We start from the raw sequence: 10,935 nt of genomic DNA on the forward strand, positions 1-10,935 counted from the left end.
ACCACAAAGAGGATCTTCCCTGCTGAGAGTCGAAGGGCTTGTAAGTGGAGAGTCAGGATTGGAACCCTGGCAGCCTGACTCCAGGGTCTCTGCTCTTATCCTCTGGGCAACCAGTTTTGGCTCAGTGACTGGACGAAGTGGCCATACTCCCTACCTCTAAGCCCCACCTCTCAACTCTCTCTCCTTTAATCCATTCTACATACTCATTTCCCTAAAAGTCTGGCTCAGCAAACTGCTCCACATCTTCAGCATCTAAAAAGACTCTCAACTACATATGGCATCAAGATTATTTAATCTTCCCTGATTTTCAAGGCCTTCCATACTGTGACCAACCCTACCCTTAGTGTCCACCAATTCCTATCGCACCAGCTTCTTCTGTGTGATCTAGTCTCACACCTTACCTGCCTGTGGCCTGAAAAAAGCTTCCTTTGCAATCCACTCCCAACTCACCTTCCTTTGGGCTCCCAGAGCACAGGTGATCTGTCCTGCCCTGTGGCTCTTAATTAGGTATCACCTTCTACGGTCATTATAATTTCTTGGTGTAGGCTTCAGCTTTCACAGCGTTTCTCAGTCACACCACTACTGACATTTTAGACCAGATAATTCTATCTTGGGGTGGTTGTCCTGTGAATCGTAGGCTGTTTAGCAGCAGTACTGGTCTCTGTACTAGATGCCCACAGTAACACCTCCCCACCCCACCTGACACCTACCTCCACCTCCCAGTTGTGAAAACCAAAATGTTACCAGGAATTGTCAAATGTACCCATAGGGGCAAAATCACCCCCAGTTGAGAACCACTGAGCTAGACTATAAGCTCTCCAGTTTCAGGGCCTGCATCTTACACATTTTTGTCTTCTTCCTGGCCTCCAGCATCAGTGCCTGGTACATAACAAGAACTCAATAAATAGCTGTTAAATAAGGCTTCACCAACGTCTACGCCATCACATTACCCCTGGGCTCTACTTCTCAGTAATTCATTCTATCACATGATATCTCACAGATCAACGCTGACCGCAGAGAAAGCTACACTGACCACGATCTTTTGTGGTCAACTGTTCTATGTGGAACAGCAAAGTTGCTGAACACTGAGCTTCCGGAGCTTTAGCTAGCTAGCACTTGTAGTAGGTTTTAAGTCTAACCTTTTGTTCCAGATATATTAAAAAGAAAAAAAAAAGCTTATTCAAAATCAAGCATCATAGCATGAAATGCTAAATGAAATGGCTAAAACTTCTCTGGTGTTCAAAAAGTTTTGTTGTTGCTGTCGTTTGTGTGTTATTGCTTTTTTGTTTTTGTTTTTGTTGTTGTTGTTTGTTAATTTCTGTATCAGAACAGCATATGGAGTTGAATAAGCTTTAGTGTCAGACCAACCAAACGTCAAACCAGGGCTCCATTTTCTTGTAGCAACAATGTGAATCTGGGCAATTACTTAGGAGCCTTATCTGGAAAATGCAGGAAATAAAATTCTATCTTCTAGGAAGAGCACCTCCCCACACCTACAAATATAACACCATACGCAGGCACTATACTAAGATATTATATTATACTAACTTACTCCCTACACAGTGAAATCAGTCCTGTTATTATCCCCATTTTACAGATAAAGAAACTGAGTAACAGAGAGGTTCAGTAATTTGTCCTGAGGGGGAGTAGTTTGTCACCCCAAAATATGCCTGTTTGGGATATTATTTTAAGCTGGTTGTTTTGAAAGAAATGAAAGACTTGGAAAAAAAACCTTTGATTTCCCCCTAACTTCCTAAAAGAATTTAGATAAAGAGCCCACTCCAGGAAGGGAGCTATAGATAACTATAGGTTAATATGAACTACTATGTGCTACACGGAGAGGAACCATGCAAGGCACGTTTCATCAAAGTCCTCTCTGTGTCCCCTTGTTAAAGATGACCGAGCAAACATTTATTTACCAAATGAACTGCCTTCTTTCTCCAAGTGAACTGTCTTTCCCACTTTGAAGTCTCAAACCACCACATGCCCCTCCCCCACATTTCTCCTTAGCTCAAGATGACATACCATGTTTCCCAGAAAATAAGACCAGGTCTTATATTAAATTTTGCTCCAAAAGCTGCATTAGGGCTTATGTTCAGGGGATGTCATCCTGAAAAATCATGCTAGGGCTGAGGTGAGGTCTTATTTTCAGGGAAACCCGGTATAAGCTTTAACTGCCTGAATTGTCCTAGGGGCCTATATTCTTATAGAACCCCCATATGTACAGATGTAATTACATTTGGTTATTTTCTCCTATTAATCTGTCTCATGTCAATTTGGTTATTAGACCAGCCAGAAGAACTAAAAAGGAAAAGAGGGGAAATTTCCACACACACATACCCCAGCGCCCCAGCCACAGTCCAAAGCCACAGAATGACTCGAATGGACTCTGATGGGCTCTCTCTACCCCGACTATCAAAGCTGCTCTCAGGAGAGGCTCTGAAACTTATTTTTGGTACGGTACAAAAGATATAATAGTAAACATGTTGTACTATCGTGTTTCTTTTAAAGGCATTCTCATGTTCGTAAACATGAACCTGCATTAGAGTGCACAGAAAGAATTATTTTAAGGAATTGGATCACATAATTATGGGGGATGCACCATCCAAAATTTGATGGGGTACGCTGGTCGGCTGGAGATGCAGGCAAGGGCGACAGTTCAAGTCCACAGGCAGTCTGCTGGCAGAATTCCTTCTTGCTCAGGCCAAGTCAGTCTTTATTCTATTAAGACCTTCAACTGGTTGGATGAGGCCCAACCACATTATAGAGGGTCATCTGTTTTACTCAAAGTCTACCTGTGTAACTATTAACCTCATCCCCAAAACACCCTCATAGAAACATCCAGAATAATGTTTGACCAAATATCTGGGCATCGAGGCCCCGCCAAGTTGACCATCCTAATACCTTAAATTAAAATACATAGAACTGCTCTTTTCCGGTGTTTGTGGCGCGAGGCAACATGAACAGCAACGTCTCCCACGATACCCTCTACGAGGCGGGGCAGGACTTCCTGCCCTGAAACCAGCGTTTGCGCTGGGAGGTTTTGAAGGCAGTTGAGCTGCAAATCAACTTGAAGAACTATGACCCTCAGAAGGATAAACGCTTCTCAGGCACGTCAGGCTTAAACTCACTCCCCGTCCCAAGTTCTCCGTATGTGTTCTGGGGACCAGCAGCACTGTGACGAGGCCCAGGCTGTGGATGTACCCCACACGGGCATTGAGGCGCTGAAGAAACTCAACACATAAAGGAAATGGGTCAAAAAGCTGGCCAAGAGTGGGCTCTCAACCACAAGGTTGCCAGTTCAATTCCTCGGCTCCTGCAAGGGATGGTGGGCTGTGCCCCCTGCAACTAGCAACGGCAACTGGACCTGGAGCTGAGCTGCACCCTCCACAACTAAGATTGAAAGGACAACAACTTGACTTGGAAAAAAAGTCCTGGAATTACACACTGTTTCCCAATAAAGTCCTGTTCCCCTTCCACAATCAAATCTTTAAAAAAAAAAAAAAAAAAGCTGGCCAAGAAGCATGATGCCTTTTTGGCTTCAGAGTCTCTGATCAAGCAGATCTCATGAATCCTAGGCCCAGGCCTGAATAAGGCCGGCAAGGTCCCTTCCTTGCTAACACACAGTGAGAACATGGTGGCCAAAGTCGATGAAGTGAAATCCACGGTCAAGTTCCAGATGAAGAAGGTGCTTTGTCTGGCAGTGGCTACTGGCCACATGCAAATGACAGATGATGAGCTTGTGTATAACATCCACTTAGCTGTCAATTTCCGGGTGTCATTGCTCAAAAAGCACTGGCAGAACATCTGAGCTTTATATATCAAGAGCCCCAGCGCCTGTACTAAGGCACAGCTTAATAAACCATAGCGCGACCAAAATAAATAAATACAATACACAGAACTTTCTAAGAGAATCGCTAGTATCAGTCAGCAGGCATCGTTGATATCTGGGGACTAGGAAAGGACCTTCTCCTGTTCACTCTACTCACAATACATGACTACACACCAACAGAGTGGATTATAAACCCAACGACATTCCCTCGGTTACATTTGCTCTTTCCTGCATCCTGGAATTAAGGAGGAAGCCTTTTCAAAAATATTTATTTTTTCATGACTCCATAGCAAAAACAATTGCCCTCAAAGGTACAGACCCACACCAGCAATGCTTTAATTATGATAAGGTTTGTGTTCCCTCTCCCCTGAAGACTAAGAGCGGCTGTGAGCAGGAAGGCCACCCTCTGCCTTGTTTATGCTTCCCTCACTTCTGCCCAGCACAGTTGCTAGCACACAGTTGCTGCTCAATAATTGCTTGAGTGTGTAAAAACAAATGGTGAAAGCAGAACAGCTCCCTGATGTTCCCTTGTTTGGCAGGACTTTCCAAGACACTAGGCATCTTTATTTATAGATTAAAGGATTGACTCATTCAAAAGCAGATATCATTAGATTCATGATTATTTTCAAGTTACAGCATCACAGGGCTTCCAGGTGAGTGAATAAGTGGAGAGTCACTTCCACATGCATACCCATACTGTGATTACAGAAACTCATCTTTGAATTGTTTTGCTGATTAACCTGTGCATTGAAAGCTCTTTTGTGCCTTTGGAAAATCCCCAATTTAGGCAGAAACTCATGCATATCAAGGGGCTCTGCCAGAGAGACTAAAATGCCCCAGCGAGACACAATGACTATTTGCCCACTGGAAGGATATATTCAGGATTGAGGGTTACCATGGGAAGGAGCCAGAGCTTCCTCTCCCAGGCGTATATCTGCTCTGTTCTTTTCATCTGCTTTTTATTCCCCAGCAAATATCTTTAATTATCTACCATGTACCAGCAAATCAGAAAAGGGCATCACATCTTGACATAATCTCTGTGACCTTTAGGAACTGGCACGGCTCTCATGGGTTAGGCAGTCGAGCCTCTGACTTTATTTGGTATTCGTGTTCTTTCCTGGGAAGGCTTGCTCCCAGTTCTCATTCCTGCAAGGGTCCCATTAGCATTCCTTCCAGCGGCAGACCTGTGTGGGTGGCTACAAGGCTGTTTGGGAACAGGTTTCCACCAGGGGGCGCTGGAAGGGCAGGAATGTGAGAAGCATGGCTTCCCAGAACAGTTCCCCAGGCCACCCTTCAACACAACCAATAAATAGTGGATGAAAAGCTGTTGGGCCACTGCTGTCTGGGAAGCAAAGCTGCTGGCATTCCTTCCGTTTCTAATATTTTGAGGTTTACATTAGTGTAACCTCGTGTCATACCCTGGCATTTCTGATGTCGGACTTTCATTTTGAATCAGTGGTTCAAGTGAAATTCATTCCTACTGAATTTAGTCATAATAACAGGGAGATGGCTGGTGATTTTTATTTGAAAACATGAATAACTAGCTCAGTTTTGCTACCCGGAACTAAAGACCAGGCTAGTCGCCCACCCATATTCTCCAGGTTGTGGATTTAAGGCAAGGAATTCTGGTGCCAGCTGCATTTGCAGCTGAAGGGCTCAGAGTCTAGAACCTACAAAACTGTGGCTTTGGAAAAACAGCTCTAGATGATTAGAGCTGAGCCTCTAAGTTCGTTACATGATACTCTTTATTTTTTTCCAAAAATTAACAGAAAGGCCAAACCTCCGCATTACTGTCATAAATTCCCACCACTAAATCTATTTCTTGGGGAGGGGAGAGGAGCGGAGGAGAGGGGAGAGGAGGGGAAGGAAGGGAAAGGGAGGGGAGGGGAAAGGAGGGGGAAAGAGAGAAAAATACACTGAGTTTTTCATTAAAATGTTTTTTCAATTTGACAAGCTATTCTTTATTCTGAGTTCATGCTCTACATATTTGCGGTGTTAAAGTATCCTTGTTTTGTGTGTGTGCCTTTCCTTTTGATATTAAAATGTCCATTCTTCTAAGAAATGAGTCATCAGAGATGTTAATCTTTTTGAATCCATTGACAAAATAAATAAACAACCCTATGTTAGCTCCCAAACTTGTTTTTTAACATCATCCTTGCCTGTGAAACCTTAGAGGAAGAAGAATATATCAGGGGATTCACTGCTTACTAACTAGGTACCTAGCTCATGGGACAGTGAACTGGATACATTTCGGTGGAGGATAAGAATGGTGCTTGGCCTGGCAGGGCCTGAAGGGGTCCTGAGTATGGAGAAACAGTGACGAGATTCTAGAAGCCTAGGAAGCTAGATGGGGCACTGGGCACTAGGGGAGATAGAGTTCCTGGGAGTAAAGGGTGCTGAAAGGAAAAGGAGAGTCTCCCTGAAGACTGCTCATCCGTTCACAACTTCAGCCAGGGCACCCCCCGCTGCTCCCCAGACACCAAACATTCCATCAGCCTGAAGCCCTCCTTTGCTCTACGCAGGAATTTTGGCTTCTTCCCAGTATGAGCTGAGGTGACCTGGACTGCACTCATCGCACACACACGTCCTCCCCGCCCCCAGGTCTCAGAGCAGTATTTCCTAGAAGACTGTGAACTTCAAGTTCATGACGTGCTCACAGAAATCACATGCAAGACATCTGGTCAGCTTGTGATGTGAAGTGCTCGGCCACAAGACCTGCTGGTTGGCTGGCATGGTGCGGAAAGCTGTGCTCACCGACCCTTGCTGGGCAGGAAGTGGACAGACGACGCTGGCCAGGTGGAACAACAGCGTCTGCAGGTCGGCACATGAGAAGGCCCGCAGCCTCATAGATGTAGTTACAAACCGTGCCTACATTTATCCTGATTACTACAGACTGTAGGCATTTGCAGGGGGATAAAAGCGAAATGACTGACAAGCAAAAGATACATATACTCACGTCCATATTGACATTGAGAAATTCTCTATTTCTGAGAAAGGGGACCAAATCCAGCCTGAGTCAAAGTGGTGGTAAAAGTGGCCATGTTTGGTTTTGGTCCATGGCTCTCCCTCCTTTTGTCACTGAATTACTTCTTTATTGTTGGAAACAAATTATCTCCAAACTTAGAGGCGTAAAACATTTATTATCTCACAGTTTCCGGGGGATCAGGATTCCAGGCACAGCTTAGCTGGGTGTCTCTGGTGCAAGGTTGAGAAGTTCATGAAGCTCATGGAATCATAGTCAGGCCGAGCTAGACTGAGCTGGAGAATCCACTTCCAAGTTCATTCCCACAGCTGTCGTCAGGCCTTGAAGTTGCCTTGGTTCCTCGTGATGGGGAATTCTCCAGAGGCTGCCTGAGAATGCTCAGAGCATGGTGGCTAGTTATCCAAGAGACGGGGAGCCCAAGAGCACTAAGACAGAAGCCACCGTTTTTTTGCAACTCAATCTCAGAGATAATACTCCAATACTTCTACCATATTCTATTCATGAGAAGTGAGTTACTAGGTCCAATTCATCCTCAAGGAGAGGGATCGCACAGGGTGTGAATACCAGGAGGTGGACATCATTGGGGGCCGGCTTAGAGACTGTCTGTGCAGCTACCCTCTTTGTCTTCATACTAATAGTAATAGCGGGAGATACTAACTTAGCAGGGTTGGTGTGGGAATCAAATGCAATCAGAAATAAGAGGGGATTTGAAAACAGAGGCCCTAGAAAACCAGTGGGATTAAGGGGTCCTTACCTCACCCCCAGATGAAATTGTGGAGATGAATCCAGAAACCTGCGTTTTAACAGTATCCCCGGCATGCATTAGGTTTGCTAAGACTTATGAACCACTCATATAAATTATCTGTTTCCTTCTACTTTATAACTTGGAAAGAAAAGAAAGGCAGAGAAATTCGGTGAAAATGAGGTGCAGGGGAGGTAAGAGGTGAGCTTTTTGAACCCCAGCGTTTTTCCCTGCAGCCTGTCCTCTGAATAACTCTCCTGGGCTAGGCCAGTTCTCAGGGTAACTGTTAGTTGGTAGAAACGTTGGCAATACAAATTACAGTTCACAAATTGAACCTCACTGGAGCAGTGCCTGGAGACCTCGCTCAGGCTCTCGCCACCGTCCCGTACGGTCAGCATCTCACCTTCCACCATGGTCTCCTCCTGAGCTTCTGCCCTATAGCAGCCCAAGGATGAACTTCTACGACAGCCCTTAAAACAACAAATTATTCAGCAAATGACTCTGGCCTGGCAAACACATACAAACATTTTATTTTTATTTTTATTCACAGTAATACATCTTGAGGCATATCTTGGCTTTCTCTTGTCAACAGTAAACACTCATTGTTCTACCCAGAAAAAAAAATGCAGCCATGTCTCGGTATAGTTTTTGCAGAAGAAAACAGGTACTTCTTACAATTGAAATCAAACTATCAGAAGTTGGAAGGAACAGTGAGAGCTCATCAAATCCATGCCCTTCTAGGCCAGACAGAACGATCCTCAAAGTATCCCGGCCAGTAGGGAGTCTCTCATTTCATCCCTTGGGCAACCTGTTGTGGTCTCAACCCTCACCACTATTTATTTTATATATAACTGAATCTTTCCTGTTACAATTTACAGCCTTTCTTCTAGTTCTGACCTCAGGAGAAGTGAAAAACAGATGCTCAGGTAGCTTTCAATAGAAAGGTTCTTATTAAGTCACTGCTCATCTCTGTCCTGCCGTCTGGGGAGGTGGGGACACCGATTTCTGCTTCTTAGCTCTTCCTGCTTTGCTCTGCTTGGTCTGGATTTCTGATAACTAGCAGCCGTAGTTTTCTCTACGAGTGGATCAAGACCATAACTTATATTCAGGTCAGTACAACTGGAATAACCTGGTTTATGTTTTACAAATTCTACCAAAAAGTATTGGGTCCTATGAGGTGATTTGGCTTAAAACAGATGACATTTGAAAATTGCAATCATTTTTTCCTATTGCCATTTTAAAAATCAGAAATGTAAAAACTTTGTTAGCTGGCCTTTGATTGCTTTCACCTGATGGTACTGCGCTTGGTTACAGCTAGGTTCCTTAGTCACCCAGAATTAAAATCCAAGACTATTTTTCTTCTTTATTTTTAATTATTTGTATTATAAGACCCTCTGAGTCATAGAGCCACATTAATAAGCATTTCCAAAAATTTCACATGGGACTGAATCGTTTTCCAAAGCAACTCCAAAATTAAGTTCATGAAGAACCTGTCATTTTTCTCTAGTGTTTCTTTATGATAGCTTGTTGATAGGTGGGCAAACAGAGTGTCCCCGTTTTCTAGATGGGAACCTAACAGAAAGAAGTTGCCAAAGGTGACCTACCCAGGATGCAGCAAACTAGAGCTTGGTCTCCTTATCTTCAGCCCTGAGTTGTTTACACTAAATATCATTCTAAAAACAAACACTTTTCAAATTGCATTTCTACATACACATATAGATTTAAGGACACTATTTTTGTTTTGCTTTCTTTTGCATTCTCAGTGCTGAACCTTTGCTAAAATTACATCACCACAATGGTTATTTAAGTAACAAACAAAACCCTGGTACAACATCTGGGGAAATTATCCTCAACATTCCACCAGCTCTATGCCTTAGAGACAACTTCTCTGGTGTTCGAGAATAAGTAACGTGCCCAGAACAAGCCCTGAAGATGAATGACAAAGGCATCTTACTTACAGGTAGAAAGAATCATGGCTGCACGTCTGCAGGGAGTCCACAAAACAGCCTTCAGTTCTTCAGCAGGGCTCCAGTCACAAAAACACATCTTTTAACTGAAATCATAGCTCACGCAAGATGTTTCTCAAGGGCAAAGTTAACCCCACCTATTTTCCTGTTCTAAAACCTCAGAAGTGTGTCAATGACAACCCGACGGCCTATATAAGAAAGTGCAATAATCTGTATCCAGATCTCTCAGAGTAATGCTATTAGTTTCTCATTCCCAACTGTGTGGGTGACTCTAGCAAACAACATTTCTAAGAAATCACAAAATTTTGGGTAAAAGGGACCTTAAAACTCATCAAATCAAACTGCCCTCCCTTGGCAGAGAAGGAAATGGAAGCATCGGATAAGGGACACACTTAGTGGTAGAAATAGATTTAGAGTCTAGGTTTTAGGGTGCAAAGTCTAGAATGTTCTGTCCTAGACTTGTGGGAACTCAGCACAGACACTTCAGGGACACAGAAAATATGAGGAAACTTTTATTTGGCAGGGGGAGGGCAACCAATACAATAATATACCTACAAGGTGACTAGGGTATGGCTGAGAAATATAAAAACAACATCAACAATAAAAAATGCACTTAGGAGTTTCACGTCATTCCACTGGAAAATATAAACAAAAATTAACTAAAACTAAAGAGAACTACTCTAATGAAGACACAGCATATTCACATTGCCCTTCCTATTTCCTGCCTCACAGATGAAGATCTCTAAACATTCTGGGTGGATTCTTCTATTTTTACTTTACCTTTTCCCTTAGCTATGCTTTTATGTAAAAACTTTTTTTTTTTTTAACATTTTAGTAAAATATGTGAAGATTTTTGAAAAAATGTTCCCCAATGTTACAAGGTATTATTCACCTTGTTTTCCACATCAATTGTACATGTAACAGTTAGTGCAAGGACTCTATTTCTCCTCACTTTCTTCAATGCCATCGAGCACTTTGGACTCAGGTCCTCAAGGTGAAAAGGGAAGTCTGGATGGGATGGGGGCAGGGGGGCAGGGCAGGAGGAGGCAAGGTGAGGGAGGAAGGAAGCAGAAAAGTGTGACAGTGACAGCAGGGTATATCTTGAGTGTGACCAATTCCTTGAATGAGCTACAACTCAGTCAACAGGTGTGTATGTTTTTGTACTGATGGTATCTTTCAACAGGAAGATGAGGAGGAAGGTGGCAAACAGACTGTGACAAGACTTAGGATAGAGACGTTATTTTTTCTATCACGGGGACAAGAAGGATGGAAGACAGCCTTCAGTGGACAGACCGACAAGAAAGGAACGAGATGGTCCTCCAGGGTCAGAGTGAGGCACTCAGAGCAGTCGCTGACAGCCGTGTGTTCACACAATGCTCCCCGCACCGGGGACACCACAGTGGCCCCCAGA

The 10,935-nt window shown here is 43.7% G+C and overlaps 1 protein-coding gene across 3 annotated transcripts in view; it reads right to left on the bottom strand.

The window, feature by feature from the left end:
• TXK (TXK tyrosine kinase) overlaps positions 1-9,669 on the bottom strand; it is a 52,473-nt gene extending 42,804 nt beyond the window's left edge. For 2 of the 3 annotated variants that reach the window (XM_074324646.1, XM_019741062.2), the window contains exon 1: positions 9,516-9,669. In XM_074324646.1, coding sequence (XP_074180747.1) covers positions 9,516-9,603 — 88 coding nt within the window. In that variant the 5' untranslated portion in view covers positions 9,604-9,669. The remainder of the gene's footprint in view (positions 1-9,515) is intronic. The other variant, XM_019741063.2, reaches the window with a different exon arrangement.
• Between the last annotated feature and the right edge of the window lie 1,266 nt (positions 9,670-10,935).

This window comes from Rhinolophus sinicus, linkage group LG02 (assembly GCF_036562045.2).
Source record: "Rhinolophus sinicus isolate RSC01 linkage group LG02, ASM3656204v1, whole genome shotgun sequence".
NCBI classification, from domain to species: domain Eukaryota; kingdom Metazoa; phylum Chordata; class Mammalia; order Chiroptera; family Rhinolophidae; genus Rhinolophus; species Rhinolophus sinicus.